Raw genomic sequence first — 25,401 nt, 5'->3', positions numbered from 1 at the left:
GGGTCTTGCTATGTTGGTCTTGAATTCCTGGGCTCAGGCTGGTCTTGAATTCCTGGGCTCAAGTGATCGTTCTACCTTAGCCTCCATGGTAGCTGGGACTACAGGTGTGAGCCACTGTGCCAGATTGGGTTATTATTTTAAAGGATACCTTAAAATATGTTTTAATTCTTTATCTTGGATAGATAAGAATGTTCTTGATTTCTACAACCTTATTGAACCTTCCTACTTCAAATAATTTTTCTTTGGATTCTCTTGATTTCTGTGTAGATGAGCTGATGGTCTGCAAATAATGACAGTTTGGTTTCTTTCTTTCAAATTCATATTATGTTTGTTATTTACCTGTCTTACTGGTCTGGCTAGAACCTCTCCTACGATGTTAAACAGAAGTAGAGATAGCGAGCATCATGGACTTGTTTCTGAATTTAAAGGAAATGTTCCTATCCTAGGCTTAAGCAATCCTCCTGCCTCAGCTTCTCGAGGACCTGGGACTATAGGCGTATGCCACCATACCTGGCTAATTTTTTTATTTTTTATTTTGTAGGGATGGGGTCTCACTATGTTAGCCAGGCTGGTCTTGAGCTCCTGGGCTCAAATGATCCTCCTATCTCACCTCCCCAAAGTGCTGGGATTTCAGGTGTGAGCCACCATGCCCAGCCTCATACATATCTTTTAAAGTGCACACAGAATGTGTGCTAAAATTTGCCATATGCTGGTCATAAAGCAATCATTTTACCATTAAGTGTGATGTTTGGGTAGGTTTTAGTAGATAGGTATTATGAGGTTAAAAAAGTTTTCTTTTATTGTAATATTGCTTAGAATTTTATCACAAATGAGTCTTGAAAATTATGGAATGCTTTTTTAGTATCTATTGAGGGCCTCATAATCTTTCTTCTTTAATTTGAAAATTATAGCAACAGCTATCCTAATGTCAAGCTATACTGGTATTCCTGGCATATGCTGACCTACATTGCCCTTTTTATTTGTTACTGTATTTTCTTGCTAATTTTTCAGACTTTCCTACCTATGTTCATCAGTAAAATTGGTCTATAATCTTTCTCAAATTTTTCTTGTTTACTTTGATGCTAAAATTCTATTAACATCAATGAATGAGCTAGGAGTACAGTTGGCTCTCCATATCTGTGGGTTCTGCATCTGTGAATTCAACCAGATCAAAATTTTTGGAAGAAAAGAATGGTTTGTCTGTATTGAACATGTACAAACTTTTTTTCCCCTTGTCACTATTACCTGGACAATACAGTATAGTAACTATTTATTAATACATAGCATTCACATTGTATTTGGTATTATAACTAATCTTGAGATGATTTAAAATATATGGAAGGGGCTGGGCGCAGTGGCTCACGCCTGTAATCCCAGCACTTTGGGAGGCCAGGGCAGGCAGATCACTTGAGGTCGGGAATTCAAGACCAGCCTGACCAACATGGAGAAACCCCATCTCTACTAAAAATACAAAATTAGTTGGGTGCGGTGGTGCATGCCTGGTGGTGCATACTAGGGAAGCTGAGGCAGGAGAATCGCTTGAACCCGGGAGGCGGAGGTTGCAGTGAGCCAAGATTGCACCATTGTACTCCAGCCTGAGCAACAAGAGCGAAACTCTGTCTCTCTCTCTCTCTCTCTCTCTCTCTGTGTGTGTGTGTGTGTGTATATATATGTATATATGTGTGTATATATGTGTCTTAATATATGTGTATATATCTGTGTGTATATATGTGTGTGTGTGTATATATGTATATGAGGATGTGTAGGTCAAATGCAAATACTACACTAGCTCATATGAGGGACTTGAGCATCTGTGGATTTTGGTATCTGTGGGGGGTCCTGGAACTAATCTCCTACTGATACTGAGGGATGACTTTATATTCTTTGGGTGTTTCCCTCTCTTTCCTCCATTCTCATAAAGAGTTTGTATAGGATTGATACTATGTTTTTAAAAAAGGTATGGTGGAACTCACCTGTAAGAAGTGTCTGAATCATCTACCTTTTTGTGTGGGTAGACTTTTTAACTATTGGATCAATTTCTTTAATAATTGTAGGAAAATTCGTGTTTCTATTGCTTTTTCTCGTAGTTATGCATCACATTTTCCTGGTTCTTGGCAGATCTAGTAATTTTTGATTGGATGCTAGACATGATTTTTATATTTTAGAGTGTCTGACTTATATTTCTTGCTTTAGTGCATGTTGAGCTTTGTCTTGGCAGGTGCTTAACTTACTTGAAGACCAGTTTGATCAGTTGAGGCCTGTTCTTAAACTTTTCTAGAGTTGGTCTGGAGTAGACCACTTGCAGGAATAGTTTAGTCCCCCACCTAGGGCACGCCTTCTCCAGGGTCTCCACGGACTATCTGGAGTGGAGGCTCAAGAGGACTCCCTATTCTGGCTGATTGGATCACAGATGTCTCCTTACTTTGTGTGAGTTTTGGGAATCGTTCAGCTTACAACAGCCCAGTCTTTTTGTGTCTGGATTATCTGGGAATGGACTAGTACTCTGAAAAGACTCAAGGGTACCCCTGTGTAAATTTCTGGACTTCTACTGAGCAGCTCCCTTCTTCCAGAACTCTTAACTCACAACCTCCAGCTGCCTCCGCCCACCCAAACTCTGACCGCCATCTTTTCAACCTGTCCAGGCTGCCAAGGTGCTTGGGTCCTACCTCGTGTGCCTGCCTCCAGGCAGATTTGGAGTGACCATAGGGCTCACCTAGTATGTGCCCGTTCTCTCGGGGATCACAGTCCTGCACTGCCTATTGTCTGACGTTTGAGCACAGTTATTTCTGTGTATTTTGTCTTCTTTGCTAGTTGTTGTTCACAGTGAGAGGTTAAGCCTGGTCTCTGGGTCTCCACCATGGCTGGACATGAAAACTCCACATTTTGCTAGGAGTGTTTTCATTTCCATTTAGTAAGTATTTTTATATTTTCATCATGATTTTTCCTTTGGTTTGTTATTTATAAGTTTATTTTTTAAATTTCTAAACATATGGGTTTTTAATTATTTTTAAATTAATTTTTAGTCTAATTGTGTTCAAATTACATGGTTTATTTGATACAGGTCTTTGAAAGCACCGGGAGTTGCTTTATGGTCTAGTACATGGTAGAATATTGTAAATGTTCATATGTGGTGGAAAAGAATGTTGCTCTAATTTTCTGCAGGAGGCACATATGTCCATTAATTCATGATTATTGTGTTACTCATGCTATGCTCTTACTAATTATATATCTGCTTGATCTACCAATTAGTGAGAAGTGTGTTAAAATACCTGTCATGATAAATTAATGAATTCCTCCTTATTACATGACTCTGAACTTTGGTTTTATATTTTCATCCTTTTTTTCTTTCTGGGGTCATTTTGGGTAATTTTTCTCTGACATATTTTCCAGTTCATTAATTCTGTGTTGAGCTCCATTTAATTTGCTGATTAGCCTGTCTGCTAAGCTTTCAGTTTTAAATAATCACATTTTATTTCTAGAAGTTCTGCATGGCTCTTTCCCATATTTTACCCCATTGTTTTTCACTTCTGCTTATTTCTTAGAACATTTAAGCCAACTTATTTTTATAATCTGTATTCGACAATTTTAATATCTGAAGTCACTGAGGATCTAATCCCTCTCTTCCCTCTTTCTTTCTTCTCCCTTCCCTCCGCTTTCCCCCCGCCTCCCTCCGCTCTCCCTCCCCTCTCCCTCCCCTCTCCTTCCCTTCTCCCTTCCCTTCCCTTTCCTTTTTCTCTTCCCTCCTTTTTTGGCGACTCTTGCTTATGGTGAATTGCTTCTCCAAGTGTTTGGTAATATTTCATTGTGAGCTAACATTTGACTGATGTTCATCTTCGGGAATCTTGGGGCTGTGGGAAAGGAAGCCTTCTCCTGGGAGGATTTGTATGTGCTTTGTTAGGTGCTTTGGGTGCTAACTCCTGAGAACTACTCTGAGCTAACTTCTCAAATTTGGATTTCACTGATCATGCAGGTGTTGTAAATTTGAAACCCAAACTTTATGAGGACAGGCGTCTGGCCTTAAATTCTCAGTAACACTGTTTTTTAGCCACCTAGAGCTGGGTGTCATTCAGATTAATTCCCCTGTGTTCCTTTTTTTACCCAGCCTTCCATTTCACAGAGGTTGTAGCTTTGAAGCATTCAATTCTTGTGGTGACTTGGTTCTATTCTCACTTTATGTGTCTTTGAGGTCCTACCTCCCATTCCCCCAACAGCAGGTGAAACCAAATTCTTTGGGTTTCTGGTATCGCCAAATGCCAGTAGCTTTGTTGCCACCTTAATTTCTTCTCCTTCTTCCTCTTTTTTCTTTCCTTCTGAGGAGTCCTCTTATTTTCTTCTGATGTTTGTTATTTATCCTGAATTTCTAGGTGCTTTATAATGGAGGGTGTCTTACCCACCATACTGCAGAAGTAGAAGCCTCCATTCAGCCCTTTTGCTCTCTGTTGGGAAATATTATTGATATTTTATTTATTTATTTATTTATTTATTCATTTTTTGAGACAGAGTCTCACTCTGTCACCCAGGCTGGAGTGCAGTGGTGCGATCTCAGCTCAGTGCAACCTCTGCTTCCCAGGTTCAAGCAATTCTCCTGCTTCAGCCTCCCAAGTAGCTGGGATTATAGGCACCTGCCACCGTGCCCAGCTAATTTTTGTATTTTTAGTAGAGACGGGGGTTTCACCATCTTGGTCATGCTGGTCTCGAACTCCTGACCTTGCGATCTACCCACCTCGGCCTTCCAAAGTGCTGGGATTACAGGCATGAGCTACTATGCCCAACCTGGGCAGGAGATATTAATTTTAATGAGCAAACTGAGTTTTGAATTCACAACCAAAATGAGGAATTTCTATTTATGTTACCTCAACTGTTTGGTTATGATTTGTAAAATGATTCTTTTTAGGTTAAGTATGGGCACAGTGTAGAACAATCAAAAATTTTATAAAATTTGTTTAGAAAATCAGCAGCCTTTGTTCCTCGTACTCAATTTTTTTCAACTCTCTTAGCCGTTTTTAAAATTTAGCTGTATATTACTAATTAATGTGCTTGTTCTGCTGATTCTTGCCTGTTTTAGCAGTTATGTAAATAGAATTATAAAATGTTTACCCTTTTGTGTTTGATTTATTGTTTTCAATGTCCTATTTGTGGTATTCATCCATTTATCATCTCTCGCTCCTGAAATGCCACTAAAATAAAGGTAAAGGTAAACTCAAAAAAGACCTAAACACTCCCATAATAATGAAAAAACAGGAGAGAACATTTAGCAGCCACGTTCCGGATGCTGAAAAGCAGATCCACGTGGTGACCGATTTAGCAGATTCGCAAGAGCAGAACCCCAGGTCCCTCCCGAGGCAAGCCTTTGTGACCTCCCAAAAGTCTTCCCAAGCCAACCACAGCTCCCTCGGGGACACTGGGGTCTGAACCAAACTGGGGATGACGTGGGGCTGCCCTCCTCATCGCCGTGCCTTTAAGGCTGTGCATTTTCTCATCAGTCCTGCTTTAGCTAAGTTCCACAGGACCTTTGCCACAGCTTTGACATGTATCTTCATTATCACTCATTCAAAATATTTTCTAATATCCAGCGTGATGATTTTTTTGACCCATGGGTTTTTAAAAATTGCATTGCTTAGGGTCCAAGCAATTGGATTGTTTTGTAGGTGATTTTTTTTTTTTAGGGTATTGGTGTATAGCATAATTCTATTGTGGTCAGAGAACATCTACCTTATAACTTGAATTGAAGATGGATTATTTGTGGAAGTTTGCTTTATGACCAGCATATGGCAAATTTTAGCACACATTCTGTGTGCACTTTAAAAGAATATGTATGAGGCTGGGCATGGTGGCTCACACCTAGAAACCCAGCACTTTGGGGAGGTGAGATAGGAGGATCATTTGAGCCGAGGAACTCAAGACCAGCTTGGCTAATATAGTGAGACCCCATCCCTACAAAATAAAAAATAAAAAAATTAGCCAGATGTGGTGGCATACGCCTATAGTCCCAGCTCCTCGAGAAACTGAGACAGGAGGATTGCTTATGCCTAGGATGTCAAGGCTGTGGTGAGCTAAGATCACGCCACTGAACTCTAGTCTCGGAGACAGGAGACTTGGTCTCAAAATAAATAAACAAAATAATGTGTACGATATATATTTTCTCCTCCTCAGTGGCTGATAGAGCAAGCACAAATTTTCATCCTTTTAATTTGAACTTCTCTGTGCCTTTGTATGTAGAGTCTCTCATTAACAGAATATAATTTTAAAAAATCTGGTCTGACAATTTTTAATGTTTTACTTGGTGTATTTAGTTCATACTGAGTTGACCTTTTATCTGCAATCTTAACTCTTTCTTTTCCACTTGATGTTATCTTTTCATATTGTTTTTCTCCTTCATTGCCTTCTATTGGATTCATAAAATAAATTTTAATTTTTGGGTATTTTTCTATTAACTTGTTAGTTATACATTAGTTTTCTACTTTCTAAATGATTAACCTAGCAATGACAACATGTATGCTTGACAATCGAATGTAAATGATTACTATGACCTCTTTCATGGTCATGTTGAAACCTTGCAACCTTGTCTTTTGGTTTCTATCATTTCTGTTGAGAATTCAGTTGTCAATTTCTTCTCTGAGTAGCTGGGACTACAGGCTCCTGCACCATGCCTGGCTAATTTTTTGTATTTTTAGTAGAGATGGGGTTTCACTGTGGTCTCAATCTCCTGACCTTGTGATTCGCCCGCCTTGGCCTCCCAAAGTGCTGGGATTCTAAGCGTGAGCAACCACGCCCGGCCTTTTTTGTTTTTTCCTGGCTGACTTTAAGCTTTATCTCTTTATCTTTGGTCCTAACGTTGTTGCAGTGCTGTGCCTTGTGTGGCTTTTTTGTTTGTCTTGCTTTGTGTTTGTAGAGTTTCTTGAACCTGTGGGTCGATGTGCTTCAGCAGCTTTGGACAATCCGTGGTCATTAGTTTTGTAAATATTGCTTCCAGGTGGCTTATGAATAACAGAATTTATTTTTCATGGTTCTGGAGGCTGGGAAGCTCAAGAGCAAGGCACATTGGCTGAGGATCTGCTTTCTGGCTCCTAGACGCCTTCTTGCCCTGTTCTCATGTGGTGGAGGGGCTGAGGGGTGTCTCTGGCATTTCTTTCGCAAGGGCACTGATCCCATTTGTGAGGCTCCACACTCATGATCTAATCACCTTCTAAAGGCCCCACTTCCTAATGCCATCACTTTAGGGGTTAGGATTTCAACACAGGAATTTGGATGGGACAGGGGACACAAACATTCAGACCATAGCACCCCCATTCCATTTCTTCTCCTTCTAGATTCCAGTTACAGGTATGTTTGACCATTTCAGTGTGTCCTATACTTTTCTGGCTCTCATGTCTATATTTTCCATTCTTCTTATCTGTTTTAAATTTTCTATATTTCTATTACCTATCCTCCAGTTTACTAGCACTGTCTTCAACTGTGTCTAATCTCTTGAGTTCCTAATTTTAGTTATTTTGTTTTCCAGATCTAGCATTTCCATTTGATTATTTGTTATAGTTTCCAGTCTTCTGGCAAAATTATCCATTTTCCATTTATATTCTCTGTCCTTTTGCTCTTATTTTGAATATATTAGTCAGGGTTGTTCTAAAGTCCTTGTTTAATAATGCCTAGATCTGGATCATGTGTAGGTATGTGTCTCTTTTTTTTTCTCTCATGTGTTTCTATTTTATTTTTCCTCTTTGTTTTTAATCAGAGTCCTTTTTTATTTTACACCTTCTAAGTTTTGATTGGATGTCACACATTGCCTATTAAAAGAATATAGAGTACAGAGTTTGAAAAAATAAAAATAAAAGAGTGTAGAGACTCCAGATGGCTTCCATTTTCTCTCCCAGGCAGCCAGACTGAAATCCGAATTAAGCCAAGTGAGGGCAGGTTGTAGTTTTCATAAGGCTCATCTGAGCTATGGCTCTGCCCTGCTCTTAGGTTTTGTGCCTCCCTGGGCTTTCAGCCAGAGCCTGGTGTGATCACTGGGGATCCTCCTCCTGGAGGACCCTGAACTCAAATCTTTGTTCCTTAGCATCTGAGACTGTGCAAGACTCCTCTTTGGTTTTCAGCTTGGGTTTTTAAAATCCCACCTCTCTTACCTTCAGAATTTGGCAAATGTCTTCAGGGAAGGACGAGGCATTTGGGGCATTTGTTCATTTTCGTTCTTTACCTCTCTCTTCTGGAATCTTGGCCTCTCAAGTTTCTTTCTCTTGCCCAAAAGCTCTGCAGCTTCCTCCGTCCCTCAGCAACGGCTCTCTGTCTGGGAAGACTCCAGATTCCCGGTCTCTTGACCCATGCGCAGAATGCAAATACGCTTGGAGGCTGTGCTGCGGAGGCCAGCTCCCGTCTTGGCAGCCCCTCCTCTGGAATTTGGCTTGCGGCTGCACACTGATTCCTTCACACACATTGCAGTGTGGTATCGGACCTCTTGAGCAGTGCATTGGTCGGCTGCTGGCCACTGCTCCCACCAAGCCGCCTTCGCCTTCCATGCTTTGTGGTGTGCATATTCCGCACCCCAGAGCCAAGAACAGAGGCTTCTCTGTGTCCTTGTAATGCATTTACATTTTAAAGATCCAGTTCTATATCTAGCTTTATTTTTCCAACATGGAGAGAGCCAGTTGTCCCATACTGATCTTACGTCATTCCCTAAATTGCTGCGTTTTTCTTTAATCTGTGTGTATGTGTGTGTGTCTGCTTGTGGACACGCTTAGTCTGTTCACATGTCATTTCTAGACTTTGGAAATTATTGTAGCTCTAGAGGATATATGGTAGCTGGTAGGGGATGTTTCCCCTCTTTGTTCTCATTTTTCAAAATGTTCTTGTCCTGCCAAATTCCGTTGAATGTCCTGTTGGAATATTTTGCTTATTGGAATTGCACTGAATTTATATAGCTAAATTTGGGGAGAACTGGAAATTTTGCACTGTTGAATATCTGCTTTTCATCAATATTTTCTTAATCTCGAAGTATTTCCGATTTCAGTACTTGGGATTACTGAGTCAAAGGATACAGACCTTCCTAAAGGTCCAGGCCGTGCTGCAGAATGGCTGCCTAGAAACCTTGCGGGATTTGTGCTCCAACCAGGGACTCGTGAGTTTGCCTGTTCCTCTCTCCATCCGGCTGGAATGTCCTAAGACTTTTTCCAGTTTTGAAAGTGCAGGGATTTTCAACACAAGGAAACACAGATTCTCAGAGGTCATCCCTCCGTCCACGCTGGCGGCCACTCCTGGCTGTGAGGAGAAGAGAGAGTTGGCAGAAGCACTCTGGAGTGTAGACGTGGCTGCACCTTGTGGCTCTGAGGGGCTGTGGTGTAGCCGGCATGAGTCCAGCCACATCAGGAACTTGTCCCCACTTAGTCATAGGGTGCCCTGGCACTTCCTCCTCCCCTGTAGCCTCTGGAAGAGCTGTTTGCCTGAGGGACAGCCCTGCCCCACATCCAGCCTGTTCTGCAGAGGAGTTCTGGGGATCCTGGCGAGTGGCCTGGGTGGAATCTAGGAGTTCAGCATCTGCCTTGGTCCCAGGCTCACTGTGCCCCCTTTCCTTCTGCAGACAGAGCCCTCCTGCTCTTGATCCTGGCGCTTTCAGGGGCAGCCCAGAGGGGCTTGTCCCTTCTTCACAGCTACGAGGCTGGGGCAGTGTAAGACGGGGGCTTTTGGCCCGATTCTCCCAAGGGTGGCACTTATGGATGGGGACGACCAGGCAGAAGGTCGCCTTTTCATGGAATGTCAGTGTGGAAGGGTTTCAAGGAGGCCACCTAGCCTTTACTCTACTTGGATGCCTCTGGTGATGTGGGACTCACCACTGAGCGGGCACCCTAGAGTGTTTAGATACCCATTGGCGAAAACCTCTCATGTCAGGTTGCATTAATTCTGTTTCATGGAGCTCTGGCCGTTCCTGTAACCAATAGCTCTGTCCCGAGCCTGTCCGTGTCCCTGTGCCCAGGAGCCCCATCCTTCAGGCCCCAAGCCCCACGGGGGAAGCAGCAGCGTCTGACTGGTCAGCCTGGAAAGACCTTTTGCAGTGGCTGCTTCGTCACTGTTTTGTGGGAGTTTTCCTCAGCCTTCCTCAGAGTCCCAGCGCCCGAGAGGCCAAATCATTTTGGAGTTCCTGACCACACCCTGTCATTTCACAGACGGTAAACTGAGGCCCAGGAAGCTGAGTCACACCGGCAGGGTAAAGGCAAGGCCGAGGCTGGTCCCCCAGCCCTGGCTTGTACTGAATTTGCCATGACTCGCGGGCTGCTCCTCCTCAGTGGGGCTCAGGAGCGTTCCTCACCTCCTTCTGCGTGAATTACCAGCAGGAAATTGGGCTGAAAATGTTGGTTTTTGTTCCATTGCTTGAGGCTGTCTGTCCTGTTCATTTCTGAGTAAAGTTCTCTTTCTTGCTAATCCAGAGACCATGCTACTGCTGACGTGGCTATCAGCTGGTGCTTGGTGCGGAGGGCGTGATGGGGCATTCTGGAACACTGTTCCATTTTAAAGCATCCTTGACATGCTGATCTGGAGCCGGCAGTGGCTCTTGGGGCCTGCGCGGACCTGTCATGGAGCCCACCAGGGCCTGCGTCTGCAGGGGAAGACCCTTCTTGGGGAATTTGCCATGGGTGTGAAGGCCACCTTCATGTTCACACCCAGGTCGCTCTGTTTCTTTCGTTGGGTTCCAGCTTCCCCAGGCTCGTGAAGCCGGCTTCCACTGGTCCCGCTGGGCTCCTGCTTTCTAGAATTCTCTGTGTTGCCCCCTCTCCTTGTGGATTTCACCCCATGCATGTGTCACGTGGGGGCTTTGGAGTGGAGTGGAGAAGACCTGCGGCTTCAGCTGCAGCCAGAGTGCCTGTCCTGCCTCTTCGGATATTATTTCTAATTCATGTTTCCCTTTTTTCCAAGGTGTTTCCCTGCATACTGGGACTCCCACTACTGCAAAGAGTGACCCACGAAGGCCACAGCGATGGCCGGGGCTTCGGTGAAGGTGGCGGTGCGGGTCCGCCCCTTCAATTCCCGGGAAATGAGCCGCGACTCCAAGTGCATCATTCAGATGTCTGGAAGCACCACCAGTGAGTATCGGCCTGCACGGCATCGAGGTCGACCACGGGTTGCTGGAGGCCGTGGTCCTGTGCCTACGGGCCAGGCTCCGTGGTCAACCTGGCCCCAAGAGCAGTGTCCACCTCCTTGTCTATGTCGTGTGTAGGTGTCCTGGGGCTGCTGTGACAAACCGCCACCAATGGTAGTGGGTTTATAAGAGTAGAGATTTACGCTCACAGCTGTGAAGGCTGGAAGTCCAAAGTCAAGGTGCCAGCGGGGCCACACTCTCTCTGAGTTCCTAGGGAGGACCGTTCCTGCCTTCTCTGGGATCTGGTGGTTGCCAGCACCTTGGCTTGCAGCAGCGTCGCTCTAGTCTCTGCTTTCGTCGTCACGTGGCCTTCTCCTCTGTGTGTCTGTGTCTCTGCTTTCATGTGGCTTTTTTTATAAGGACACCCGTCACTGGGTTTGGCTTTCTTATAAGGACACCCATATGTTTCCCCACATATCCAAACCATATCAGCATCTTGGAGCAAGAACCAATTGTCATCTCTCCGTTCTGTGGCTGGCTGGGCTCACGGGGCAGTTTGTGCTGGGGCCTCTGCTGCAGTTGCAATTGCTGCTGCTGTCACAGGATCAAGTAGTGTCAGCTGCGCTGAGTGGTGACATGAACAGCCACCTGGTCTTCGGGATGTGGACAATGACAGCCTCCCCATTCACAGGTGCTGTGCACCCGTCCAACATGCCGTCATCTATTATCTACCAGGTGGGGAGGGGGGTGCCCCAAGGGGAGGACACTCAGGTCCCAAGGAAGCTTCCTCCCTAGGTTTGGTCTCCGAGGCCTGCTCAGGGACTGGAGATTCAGGTGTCACTGGGAGTGTTCCGGGCTCTGTCAGGTCCTGTGGAAGTGAGGACTCTGCTCGGACCCTCTGTCTGGCCTAGGGGTGATCCTTCCAGAAGCCTGTGGAGCTCTGTGGCTAATCATGGTGCAGTGGGCAGGCTGGGGAGACCCTGCTAAACTCCAGGCTATGGGGGCTGCTGTGGCTGTGGGACCCCAGTGCACTTCGGGGGTGCATCCTGACTGTTCATTATGGTGAATTGTTTTGTCTGCTTGGTCCCTGGAAGCAAACCCAGAGATGAGGATTTGAGCGCCAAGAGTTTATTTGGGAGGTGGTCCCAGGGTGGGAGAGTGGGGAGTTTGGGGGGAGCTGACAGAGGTGCATTTGTAAGTGGGTGACCTCCGTGGCCGGGGGCCTGGCCTTGCTGGGGCCCTCGAACGAACACAACGCACCTCCGGGTTGTCCTGCCCAGGAAGGTGAGTGCTTCTCCAACAATGCTCGCTGCCTTAGCTGACTGCAGCCCTGGCCTTTTGTGATCGGAGAAATTGTTCAGGCGGCAGGACCCTTGTCTTTAAGTGGGAAGCCTCGGGCTGTGCAGAGCTGTGACTCTGGGTGCGAAATGTGACCTCAGGTGTGAACCATGGCTCTGGGTGTGAACTTCGACTCCAGGTGGGAACCATGACCTCTGGTGAGCACTGTGGCCCTGGGTGGGCAGAGGGTGCCTGTGCCACGCCCCAACGGGCTCTGCTGTGTCATTGTAAGGTGACCCAGGACATCAGGGAGGGCCCTGTGAATCCCCTTCCATCCTCCACTGGGTGACAGCAGCACAGTTGCCACCTTAGTCTTGCGTGTGGGTCATGGGGAGCTCCATGGTTGGCACAGTGACAAGAATCAGACCCGTCGAGCAGCTGAAGATCACTGGAAGCAGAGTGGATGGAAAAACAAAGTCTCAGAGATGGGATCCTCCGGCCCCTGAACCTTGGGAATGGCCCAGCCTCAGGCTAGACCCTAAATGACAGGGTTAGGCAGTTGGGCGGGTTGGGATGGGTGTCACAGAAGTGACGGCCAGGGTGGGCGAGGGGGCCCTTTGCAGCCTCCGACCTGCTCCCTGGCCCGGCCTCCAGGTGCACTGGGTGGGCGGCCGCCCCATTTTGCATTTCCCCTCATAGGATCCAGAAATGGGAAGGTGCAGCCTGGAGGTGAGCCAGCATTGCCAAGACCTCAACACTGGCAGCGCTGCCCGCCTGGTGAAAGGTTGTCTGGCTGAGGCTGCGCTGGCCCAGACCCCACAGAGCTGCCGGTTCAGAGACAGCAGTGCAGGCTTGGACCTGAGACCTCATGCCCCAGTGGTTTTTACCTGCTTCATGCCACCCTGTCCTCTGGCCCGGAGAACAAAGGCTGAACCAAAGCTTTTCCCCAGGGCTTAGGAGCCAGAGGCCGGAGCTGTATCTGTGGGCAGCCATGTTTCCTTTGGCCAGCAAGGCCAGCGAGGTTGAAACCTGAAGCGAGACGCCCTGCTTCAGATGCTTGGATCCTGTCCTGCCCTGAGGACATTGGAGTTCTGGGATTTCGCCTGTGTGCCAGCAGCCTCTGCTCCGAGCAGAAGTCCAGGCAGGCCAGGGAGGTCAGGAGGGGAACGCAGGAGCCCCTACACTTTTTTTTGGGCAACTGCTAGGTCCTGAAGGAAACGCCCCTTCTCAAAGGTGAACACATGCAAGACACCAACCTCTTCCGAGGTGCTGATCTTCCGGGGATCACCAAACTCAATCAAACGTCTGCGGAGTTGCAGCAAAGTTCTGAAACCAGGGAGGAGGGACGGGCCGTGGACCCAGAACAGGGTGGAGAGCCCGCCAGGGTGTTTCCTCCAGGACACCTGGAATGTTTCAGACATCGTCACCTTCATCCTCGGGAAAATGAAGAGCCACAGAGCCAAGACAACACATGAGATCAGTGTCCTGCCCACTGTAGCCAGCGACGCACCAGGACAGCCAGGGCCCCAGGTCGGCCCACTTGTAAAAGGCAGGTTGTGAGTGTGGCAGGGACAGGCACCCAGGCCACTGGCGGGGGGCGCGGCCTGGTGATGTATATCAGACGTGTGATGCCGACCTCACCAGGCTGCTTGCGTGAAATGCAACGAAGATTATCCAGCAAGTGTTCAAAGGTGTGCATTTGAGACGTTCACCCTGGTGCTGTTTTACCAAGCCCGGGACAACTGCCCAAATGCCCGCCAGCTGGGAGCTGCTGAAGGGATGTTAAGTCTGTCCCAGCAGTGGACTCGAGTGCTCCTGAAAGCTTTGTGCTTACAGCCTTGGGAAAATACCACACAATGTTGTGGGGAAGGGGGCAAAGGTCAGCACAGAGCCCAAGAGTGAGACTGTATGTAGGTAAAGGGCAGATGGGCACTCGCTGCAGATCCTGTGTGCACTGGATGTGTGTGTGCGTGGGAGACAGCGAGGTGGGGTGAGGGAAAAGAGTGGCAGAAGAATGAATAATCAGGAAAAATCTCTAGCAAAGCTTTTTTCATTTTGGAGAAAGCAAACCAGTGGTGGTTTTGGAAGAAAGTGCTGGAAGCTATGTCAGAAATCTGGGTGACGGGCTGAGGGAGCTCAGCAGAGAAGGATGTCCCCTGGCCCTGGCGCAGGGAAGCCTGCCGGAAGAAGGTGGTCATGGGCTTTTCTCCTGGTGGCTGAGGGACCAGGGTGTTCCAGAGGGTTGACCTGCCCCAGAACAAGCCCAGGAGGACACCTGCAGACAGGGCATGGGAGGGTGCGGGTGGATACCCACCTGTCAGAAGCACTCACAGGAGCACTGTCCCTGGTGACTTCTCAGCTGCTGCTCAGATCGATAGAACCGGGAGTAGCTGCCCTGGCTGGTGTGCCAGGCCCCTTGGAAGATGGTGGGGGTTGTGCCAGGCCCCTCAGAGAATGTCATGGGGAGGTGACCTGGACAGCCTGCCCTGCCTGCCTGGTGTAGCTGCTGACTGTTCCTGGAATCTCAGAACATGAGGAGAGGCCCCACTCTCTAAAGCGTGCCTTGTAGCTCCGCTGTGATGCAGAAATTAGAAGCATTTGAAAGTAAATTTAACTGTCATCCTGTAATCATCACCTGTATAAATAATCCTCTTCATTTGAACACACCAAACCTAGCAGTTTTGTGAGCTGGCCTAGCTGTCCGTTAGGTGCACTTTGGTCCGGCCTGGCCGAGCTGGTGTGGGTTGGCCTGGGGTCAGAAGTTGAGCGTGTCCTCCTCCTGTCTCCTCACGTCACATTCTCTGCGCTGAGGACCGGAGGACATGAGGGCCCTGAGCCTGCCCAGCCATTCTGCAGATGCTGGAGGCTGGCTGGGGACACGGACCCTCAGCCATGTGCGGCCGCTGAAGTGAGTTCCAGGAGTGAGGGGCCTGGAGTGAGGGGCCTGGAGTGAGGGGCCTGGCTGCATTCATGACTTACTCACTGTGTGACACTGGCTAGATGGCATACCTTTGGGCCTCCGTTTCCCCGCCTGTGCAGTAGTGAGGGATGGTGCTGGGTACTCCCTGAGATCCCCAATCATTTCTATACTCTTCTGGCCATGCAGAGGAGGCCCAGGGTTGGGGTGGCCTCTCATCCCTGCCCTCGCCCACAGGTGGGGACTTGGACCCAGGGTGGGCGTGACCCCAGGTCCCTGGCTTCCACTGTGGGCTCCCCTAATCCTGAGCAGTCGGGGAGCTGGACAAGCCCCTCCACACGGGCAGCAGTGGCACCCATATGGTCCCTGGGGCTGCTGTTACAAAGGGTTACGTACTGAGTGGTTTCAAACGACAGAAATGTCTCCCCTGTTGTGGAGGCCAGACTCCGAGGTCCAGGCACGCTGCGGAGTGGGCATCTTAAACAGCAGATGCTCCCTTCTCAGCGGTCTGGAGGCGGAAGTCCAATCAAGGCGCCGCAGATCTGGATTGTGAGAGGGCTGTCTTCCCAGCCTGCAGACGCTGCCTTCCTGCTGTGTCCTTGCCTGGCCCAGGGAGCTCGGGTCCCTTCCCCTTCTTTAAAGTCACTCATCCCACCATGAGGTCCCCGACTTCGTGGCTCCGTCTCACCCTCATCACCAAACAAGGCCCCATCTCCAAATGCCATCTGGTTGGGGGTCAGGGCATTGCATATGAATCTGGGGACATGCTCGGCCCACAGCAGGCTCCATCAGGGAGAGCCAGCTCAGCTCAGCCCTCACACCTGGTGCTCAAGGCCGCAGGGACGCTGAGACTCTGAGAAAAGGGCTGTGTTCCATTGCTTTCCTGTCCCGCTTCCTCCAGCTCCCCCCACTCCTCCCTCTACCCCTCCCCCTGTCTCTGTTGTCTCAGCGTCCAGCCCTTTGCAGGCCCATGCAGAGCCCTGGGAAGGCTGCCTGATACTGGGCACCTCGCCGGCCTCGGAGGGGCCCAGCTCTGGGGGCCTGGCCAGAGCCCGGGGCGGGAGGAGATGGGGGCCCTAAAGGGGCTGGTTGAGGAGCCCAGCTCAGCAGGCCCCAGGAGGACCTGTTTCTCCCTCCTCCTTCCTCAAACCTGCACAAGGAAAAAATTCCAGACCCTGGCAAAAAAAAAAAAAAAAAAAAAAGCTCTTTCTCCAGCAGAACTGGGGAGGTCTCTGTGAGAAGCAGGCTACTGAAAGAGGGGCTGCCTGTCTCCACAGGCCTGGCGGACCTCAGGGCTGGGAAGTGTTGCGGGCACCCTACCTTCCAGTCTGGCTGTGTGTCGTGTGACCTGGGGAGAGGACCTCCCCTTTCTGGAGCTTGGGGCCCATCTGTAGTGACAGAGGATGGTTCCTAGTCACAGCACGGGGTGTGGGGAGGGTGGCAGGGCCAGGGTGGGGTGGGGTCCCAGCCACAACACAGGCATGGGAGGGGATGGGTCAGGGCCAGGATGGGATGGGGGTCCTGGACACAATACATGGCCTGGCGGGGGTAGGGGTAGGGGCAGGGCCAGGGTGGGGTGGGGGTCCCAGCCACAACACAGCGTGGGAGGGGATGGGTCAGGGCAAGAGTTGGGTGGGAGTCCCGGACACAATACATGGCCTGGGGGTGGGGTTAGGGACAGGGTAGGGTGGGGGTCCCAGCCACAATACAGGGCCTGGGATGGGGGTGGAGACAGGGCCAGGGTGGGGTGGGGGTCCCAGTCACAACACAGACCTGGGAGGGGTTGAGGCCCAGGCCATTTACAGCTGTGACTGGGCCCCACTCCTGCCCACTCACCCATGCTGCCCTCTGTCCCCCACCTACCTGGCATTCCTTGGGTACCACCTGTGCCCTGTCCTGGGGACCCCCACCTCATAGAGCTCATGGCCCATGTGGGGTGTGGCACCAGGGCTTCATCTGAGCAAGGTTGGCCTCCAGGTCTGGACAAGGAGCAAGGGCTAGTGGGGGTGTGGGGATGGGGTCCCAGCCTGTGCAGGGAGCCCGACCTGGGTGCAGGGGGGTGAGGCGAGGGTGTGGATGGGGCAGGAAGGGGTGTGGGGATGGGGGCCAGGCCTATGCAGGGAGCCCGACCTGGGTGCAACGGGGTGAGGCGAGGGTGTGGATGGGGCAGGAAGGGGTGTGGGGATGGCGGCCAGGCCTGTGCGGGGAGCCCAACCTGGGTGCAATGGGGTGAGGCGAGGGTGTGGATGGGGCAAGAAGGGGTGTGGGAACGGGGGCCAGGCCTGTGAGGGGAGCCAGGCCCAAGTGCAGCAGGGTGAGGGGATGAGGTGGACAGGGTGGTTGTTGCTGGCTTAAGCAAGGGGTCCCAGGCCTCTCTGTCAGAGCTGGGGAGGCCCAGCCGGGCTGCGCTCAGGAAGGCGCTGCAATTGTTTCCACAGGGCTGGTTGATCCGTGCTGGGGTTCCGGAGGTGGCACCACGGGTGCCGTTGCCTGGGTCCTGGCGGTTGCCTTGGTCCTGTAAGGTGTTGAAGTCAGGGCAGCTCGGCCTCCTCTCTGCCTCTGCTCCTGGACACAGCACGGACGTGGCCTCTCTCACCTCCGAGGATAGGGCTCTGATGGTCAGTGCCCGGCTCCCTCCTGCTGGCTGTCCAGGGTGCCTGGGTGTTTCCTGGAAATCCTCAGGCCAGGGATGGGGGTCCAGTTGGGACCTGAAGTTGGATCTGCCCTGGGGACAGGGCTGCCAATGATGTCTGTGCTGTCAGCAGGACGCTTGGCCAGAGAACACAGCCCAGGTGCCTGCCCGCAAGACCACCGAGCCTGGGGCAGCAGCAGAGTGTGGACAGGCAGAGGGGGTCTCAGGGCCCCGAGCTGCCATAAGGAAGCACCACAAACAGAAGTGTACTATCTTGTGATTCTGGAGGCCAGAAGTCTGGTCTGAGATCAAGGTGGTGGCAGGGGTGGCTGTTCCTGAGCTATGAGGGGCACTTGTCCAAGCCCTCCAGTTTCTGGGGCTTGCCGGCTGCTTCTGGCATTCCTAGCTTGTCATCACCCTGATCTCTGTCCTCGTGCTCTCATGGCACCCTCCCTGTGCACATCTGTCTCCAAATCTCCTCTTTTATAAGGACATGGCAGCACTAGATTAGGGCCCATCTTCATGGAGTAGGACCTCATCTTAACTAATTACATCTGCAGCAACTTTATCTCCAAATGTGATCCTATTCTGAGATACTAGGGCTAAAGACTTCAAAATATGAAATTGGGGGAGGGGGACGCAGTTTAGCTCATAACTGGAGTATTTTGTTCTCCGTGGTCCTGGTGGCAGGTCCCCAGGGTGCATGCTGGCACGGAGGGTGCGGGCGTCCTGGAGGCTGTGCCGCTGGCCCCCAGCCCACATTGGCTGAGAAAAACCAATCCGGGGCAGACAGAGCCTCATCTCCAGCCTTCATCGGCAAGCACGGGATGGTGCCATGAGGGCTTCATGCTTCGGGTTTGCTGATGTGATGGTGATGGTCTCCAGGGGCTCCCTGACCAAGACTGGCCAGTGTTCCTCCTGGGGGTGAGAACCTGGGAGGGGACTGCCTCAGGCCTCCAGGCCCCTGTCAACACTGATTCTGGGCTCAGACAGTGTTCCAGGGGGCAGCGGGTCCTGTCCTTCTGGCCACTGAGGACCCACAGCCTGCAGGGTCCAGACCTGTCCAGGGCCAGGGAAACGCTGGGAGCAAGGATGGAAGGTGGCGGTGGGCGTGCTGCATCCCTGAGACACCTGCAGGCTGTGTGGGTGGGAGGAGCTCCTGGGACACTCACACTGGGACTGCTCCTGGGAAATCCCCCCAGGCGCCGGCTGTGGGCAGCGACATCATCACGTGTTCATGGATTTGTTCTGGGTTTGATGAACAGACATTCTGCGAGCACTGCCTGAAGCCAGCCCAGGGTGCCTGGGACTGGGCTTGAAGTTGGGTAGAGGAGGGAGGGGGAGGAGGGCCTCTGGCAGAAGACAGTCCCATAGAGCTCTGTTCAGAGTAGCAAGCCTAGAAGAACCACACGGGCATGACGCAAACGTGATGGACGTCCAGGCTTCCAGCGCTTCTCAGGCACGTGCATGCTGAGCCCGAGCGGAAAGGCCTGGGCAGGGGGCAGGGCAGGGCTGTGAGCCCAGGGTGGACTCCAGAGATGGAGGGGCTGCGGCTTGCAGGTGGGAAGGATCCTCCCTGGGTGGCTGCCTTTGAGGGGAGCCAGTTGGACTTTGCGGGAGAAGGACGCAGAGCCTTGCAGGCTGATATGGTGGTGCCCTCGGGCATGTGTATGTGTCAGGGCCCACCATAAAGAGGGGGTAGAGACAGGTCGTCTGCCTGGGAGTGGGGTCCTAGGTCCCCTCCAATTTGGGGACCTGGCTTGTCTGGGGCCCAAGGCCTCTGAGGACGACCTCCCAACCTTGGACTGTAGATGCCAGCTAGTCAGGGTCCCTCTCAGCACCACGCTGACCACCTATGTTCCCTCCCGCAGCCATCGTTAATCCCAAACAGCCCAAGGAGACGCCCAAAAGCTTCAGCTTTGACTACTCCTACTGGTCGCACACCTCGGTAAGCCGGGACCCTGGGTCGGGGGAGGCGGGCAGCAGTGTGCAGGCCATGTGGTCCTCAGGGTCCCTCAACCTCTCTGAGCCGCTCATTCCTCTCTAACTGGGGCGAGGACCCCACCGTGCTCCCCTGCAAGGTCACCCTGAGCGGCCCATGCAGGGTCCCCAGCGAAGGCAGTGATGGAGGCTGCAGGGACTGAGGGGCTTCAGCTCCCTGTGGGTAGTTTCTAGGGTCAGAACTGTGTCCGTCCGCCTGCTGGTGACTTTTCCCCGGATGTCCTGAAGTCAGAATGCCCAAAGCTGACCCTGAGCCTGCCTGGAAGCTGTGCCCTGCACTCTGGGAGCCCAGGAGACCCCTGGACTCTTCTCCTTCCCTCCTCCCCCATCCAGTCCACACTGAGCCCCGTCCTCCACCTGCCAGCTCCTGGACCCTTCTAGAAGACGTGCAGCCTCCTCATCTAAGCCCCTCATGTCTATATCTCAGCACCTGCCCCCCGTAACAGCCCCAGGGTTCCCTGCTTCTGCCTTCCCCATCCAGTCCGTCCTCCTTCCAGGATGACCCCCAGCCAACCACCCTGTCCCCTGCCTAAAGTGCCCCACTGCCCTCAGGACAGTGTCCAGGTGCCGTAGCCCAGCCTGTGGGGTCTCTGGGTCTTCGCACCCTGTCCCCATTCCCAGCTCTTGTCACCCCTGCTTGTCACGGTCACATGGAACTTACTTTGATTTTGAGGTCCCACCTTTGGGCCTTTCACATGCTGTTCCCTCTGCTGGAACCCATCCTGCCTCCTGCCTGGCCGGCCGCTCTTCATCCCTCATCTGGGACACAGAAGGCTCCTCCTCCAAGAAGCTACCCCACAAGGCAGGAGTAGGATGGGGGTTAGGCATCCCTCCCCGCTGTGCTGCCCTGGCACCCTGAGGCCCTGGGCACCCCCTGGCTCCACGGACATGAAGGGCTGAGCCTCGGGTGCACCCAGCCTCCTGCAGCTTCATTCCTTCCTTGTCCTCCAGCCCGAGGACATCAACTATGCATCGCAGAAGCAGGTGTACCGGGACATTGGCGAGGAGATGCTGCAGCACGCCTTTGAGGGGTACAACGTGTGCATCTTCGCCTACGGGCAGACGGGTGCCGGCAAGTCCTACACCATGATGGGCAAGCAGGAGAAAGACCAGCAGGGCATCATCCCACAGGCACGAGGCGGGGGGCAGGCGGGGGCAGCCCCGGTGGATGGGGCGGGACAAGCTGAGGCTGAGAACTCCAGGCCAGACGCCCCTGAGAGCAGCCCCCAGAGAGCAGGGAGTCAGGAGGGGAAGGCCAGCTGGGTCAACGGTGGGATTGGGGCAGGTGAGAGCCAGATGTGGTTGTGAAGCTGCAGACCCAGGCCCTAGGTGCGGGAAGCGCCCTGGCCTTGGACAGGGTCCACCTTGATCATGTGCCTAAGACAGCAGCTGGGAGAGCCCTGGCTGGGGCGGCTGATCTCTGAGGGTGTGAGGGCTGGCAGTGTGGGCAGAGAGAGGTGCTCAGGACAGAGGTGACCAAACACCAGACACAGCAGTTCCTCATTTGCTGCAGGAACCAAGTCCCCAGCCATTCCCCTGGGCAGGTCTGTGGACCTGAGTTGGTCACTAGTACTTTGCCTGCTGAGGGAAGGGACGTGGCTGAGATGTCTGTAGGATGACAGAGCCAGGGGGAGGGGTAGACGACACACAGGAAAGGATCAGATACCAGCCAGGGACCCCTGAGTTAAGAGGGAGACACTGGCTCCTCGGCTACAGACTTTCTCAGTGCCTTTACCATGATGTGTGTGGTGAGGGTGCAAGAGGGGCCTGAGAGGGTGGCATCCCGCCTGGCACAGGCTGCCCACAGCATCGCAAGGGGCGGGGATCCAGGGAGCAGCCCCAGCCGTCCCTGGCTGACTGTCCCCCCATTCCTGCAGCTCTGCGAGGACCTCTTCTCTCGGATCAACGATACGACCAACGACAACATGTCCTACTCGGTGGAGGTAGGGTCCCCCCGCCTGCTGTCGGCCCCTGGGGCAGGGCTGGGAATCCGGTGTGGCTGGCAGTGCTTTTCTGATGCAAAGTGAGTGCCCACCACGGGTCTGCGCACCCAGCTTGTCCCTCGCTCATTCAAGTGGCAGGCAAGACGACGGGCCTGGGCAGGGCTCGAGACCCCCAAAGCACAGAGCGATGAGGTGATCCCCACCTAGCAGGTGCTTCTCCAGCAGCTGCTCTGTGCTGGGGCAGGGACAGGCACCTCAGAGCTCAGGGCCTGGCCATGCCTGCTGTGGCGGGGTGGCCCTGGCATGCGTGTGTCCTAGAGCCCAGGATGGCCGTGGTGAGGGAGGCCGGATTGACACCCCTGCCTCGCACATACACACAGGAGCTGCAGACTGGGAGTCCGCTGCCCAGCAGGTGGCGCCCACCTTCTCACTCACGGGTCCTGATGGCGGCCCCCACCCCCTCACTCAGGGGTCCTGATGCTGGCCCCTACCCTGTCACTCAGGGGTCCTGACGGCAGCCCCCATCCCCGTCACTCAGGGGCCCAGCAGGCAGCCCCCACCTTCTCACTCACGGGTCCCCCCAGTGGCAGCCCCCGCCCCGTCACTCAGGGGTCCTGATGGTAGGCCCCACCCCCTCACTCAGGGGTCCCCCCAGTGGCAGCCGCACTCCCTGGTCTCAGAGGTCCTGACGGCCCGGCTCTGCCCTGCAGGTCAGCTACATGGAGATTTACTGTGAGCGTGTCCGTGACCTCCTGAACCCCAAGAACAAGGGAAACCTTCGCGTGAGGGAGCACCCACTGCTGGGGCCCTATGTTGAGGACCTCTCCAAGCTGGCTGTCACCTCCTACAATGACATCCAGGACCTCATGGACTCAGGGAACAAGGCCAGGTATGTGGGGGGACTCGCCGATCCTCCCTGCCCTCCTGTCCTGCCGCCTCTCCCCGGAGGAAGCCCCTTTGCCTCGGTCCTGGCCCTTTTCTGTAGGGTCCATCTGTGCCCCGTGGAGGTGTGGCCTCCTGAGCCTGAGGTCGTTCAGGCCTGTGCCAGCCCGAGAGAGGCCGAGGGCTCCCCCTGTGCAGGGGACACCGTCACCTTCATGGGGCTTCTCCTTCACGGGGGTCTGCGTCCTCCAGCTGAGGCGCCCAGGGGCTGCTAGCAGCATCTGTGGCTGCTGCCTTGGTGGGGCAGCTGTTCTGCCAGTCCCAGGGGTCCAGATTCTGTGTGGGGGCCAGCGTGCTGGGGTCGGGGCATGTGGGGGGTGGTTGGCTGCACAGTGCTACAGCAATAAACAACCCGGCTCCTTGGCCTCTGCTGCCCTGGGCCTCCTGCCTGGGATGCCCTGGTTGTCATGGCAACAGACCCCCTCCGCCACCCAGGACTTCCTGAGGGTGAGGTGATGGTCCCTGTCACTCTCAGTTCCTGAGGTTGTGAGTCACACTCTGCGCCATCCTGCACCCCTTCGGTGGCCCCACAAGGGCCGGTGGGTGGGGGTGCTGTTCCTGATGAGGTCCACAGCGCACCGTGGCCGTCACTGTGACTCCTTGCTGGAGCGGGCCCTGGGTTGCCGCATGCCATCCGCTGAGTCTTGGGAGCCTTTCCTGAGGTCCCTGGCAGGTCAGGGTGGCATCGGGACCAACTCCAGGCCACCCTCAGCAGCCTTGGGCTTCCCGTTCTGGAGGACCACCCTGCTGACCCATGACATCTCCTGTGGGGTGTGGCAGGCTCCTTGGCTTCCCAGAGCCACGGGTGTGGGCCGTGGTGGGGTGGACAGTGGACAGCCCTTCCCCTCCCATATCATGGCCATGGAGGGCTCCTGCCCAGCTGGGCACTGCATGGGCTTCTCTGTGCCCAGGAGTGGGATGCTTCCCCAGCTACTGCTGCCCTGAATACACTAGGCAAGGGCTGGGGCTGAGGATGCCACTGTGGGCAGGTGGCCGTGGGCCTTGCTGGAGTCCTGGCAGGTGGGACCATCAGTGCCAGGACCGGCAGAGTGGCTCCTGGGGTCTGGGGGAGCTGCCCCCCGATGACCCGGTTTGGAGGGCTGGCACCACCGGTGAACTTGCACCTGGCCACAGGACGAGGGGTAACCGTGTGTGGCTTTCTGCTCCTCAGGACCGTGGCGGCCACCAACATGAATGAGACCAGCAGCCGCTCCCACGCTGTCTTCAACATCATTTTCACCCAGAAGCGCCATGATGCAGAGACCAACATCACCACGGAGAAGGTGAGTGAATGGCCTCACAGGCGGTGCCACCGAGGGCAGTGGCTGGTGGTCGGGGTGGGGGTGAAGGTCAGGCCAGTGGGGGCAGCACAAGGACATTGGGCCCAATGCTGGCCTGTGCGGGGCGGGCAGTGTCCTCACACTTACACTGGCACCAGGTGCGGACGTCCCCCGCCCTGCCCCAGAGGCCCTTCTCCCGTGCCTTGGTGTTCTCCACGGACCAGGCCAGGGGTCCGTCTTCTGGGGCTTTTGCCTGGACAGCCAGTCCAGGCTTCTAGGAGGGGCAGTGGGAGGGCACCCAGCCTCTCTCTGACCATCTCTGACTCTGCCCCCTGCCCTCGCGCCCCAGCCATCCAGGCCCGGGGGCACCTCAGCCATCTCCCGGTTGGGGGCTTGTTCAGGCAGCCGCGTGGGGAGCACAAAGGTGCTGAGTGGAGGGAGGACTGCTCAGTCCCAGATGGTGCTGGAGGTCTGCCAGGCACATCCTCCTGACCGGGACTCCATCAAACAGTGAGCGGGGTCTCAGGATGGCTGAGGTGGGTTGGGGGACAGACGGGGGTGAAGCTGGATGAGGTCGGCCCAACTGCCTGCCCTGCTGCCCTTGCTGGTGGGCACTGAGGGAGTCCTGCGGTGTCTGTGGGCAAGTCCTGCCCTGCAGCTGTGGCTCAGGAGGGGCCGGGCCTCTCGGTGCAGGGCCTCCCACCCCAGGTTGCAGGTGCCCCTGTCGGGAGCCTGGCTGGTGCCCACTTCGCTAGGTGCAGCCATGGCCCGTGAGGTGGCTGAGCAGGGCCAGGGCCTCCTGGAGCTGGGTTCCAATCCCACCACGGACACTGAGCACCATCTGTGGAAGTGAGGACAGTGACAGTCGTACCTCATGGGTGCTGTGGGGAGAGAGTGCGCCCTTGTGTGAAAAGCGCCTGGCGTGTGGTGGCAGCACCCATGCTCCCCTGGGGAGGTGGCTCTGCACTCATTCGGGCAGGGCGTGGGGAGAGCTGGGACGGAGGTGCAGGTGGAAACTGCGGGGACAGGACTGCTGGGCCTGGGGAGGGGTGGCGCCTTGTGGAGGGGACGCTTGGCTGGGGCTCCTTCAGCAGCCATGGAGATCTTGCCCAGGGGTCCTGGGACGCCCCCGTGCATCTTGCGGCCTCTCGTGCATGTGACGCGTCTGCTGTTTCAGGTGAGCAAAATCAGCCTGGTGGACCTGGCTGGGAGCGAGCGGGCCGACTCCACGGGAGCCAAGGGCACACGCCTCAAGGTAGGGACCATGCCGCCATGCAGGGACTGCAGTGGGTCCCGTGTCCACACCTGGCCTGCTCCAGGGTGGGCGGCAGGAGGGCTCTGTTGGG

General features: G+C 53.6%; 1 protein-coding gene across 1 annotated transcript in view; it reads left to right on the top strand.

The window, feature by feature from the left end:
• The window catches only part of KIF1A (kinesin family member 1A), a 106,692-nt gene that overhangs the window by 10,575 nt on the left and 70,716 nt on the right, over positions 1-25,401 (top strand). The window contains exons 2-9 of the mRNA XM_025404211.1: positions 10,680-10,778; positions 10,900-11,066; positions 19,761-19,837; positions 20,842-21,021; positions 21,768-21,833; positions 22,544-22,722; positions 23,947-24,058; positions 25,233-25,310. Of these exons, the coding sequence (XP_025259996.1) occupies positions 10,961-11,066; positions 19,761-19,837; positions 20,842-21,021; positions 21,768-21,833; positions 22,544-22,722; positions 23,947-24,058; positions 25,233-25,310 (798 nt within the window). The 5' untranslated portion in view covers positions 10,680-10,778; positions 10,900-10,960. The remainder of the gene's footprint in view (positions 1-10,679; positions 10,779-10,899; positions 11,067-19,760; positions 19,838-20,841; positions 21,022-21,767; positions 21,834-22,543; positions 22,723-23,946; positions 24,059-25,232; positions 25,311-25,401) is intronic.

Source organism: Theropithecus gelada, chromosome 12, assembly GCF_003255815.1.
Source record: "Theropithecus gelada isolate Dixy chromosome 12, Tgel_1.0, whole genome shotgun sequence".
Lineage (NCBI taxonomy): Eukaryota > Metazoa > Chordata > Mammalia > Primates > Cercopithecidae > Theropithecus > Theropithecus gelada.
The sequence above is the reverse complement of the archived record's forward strand: the minus strand, read 5'-3'. Positions and strand labels throughout refer to the sequence as shown.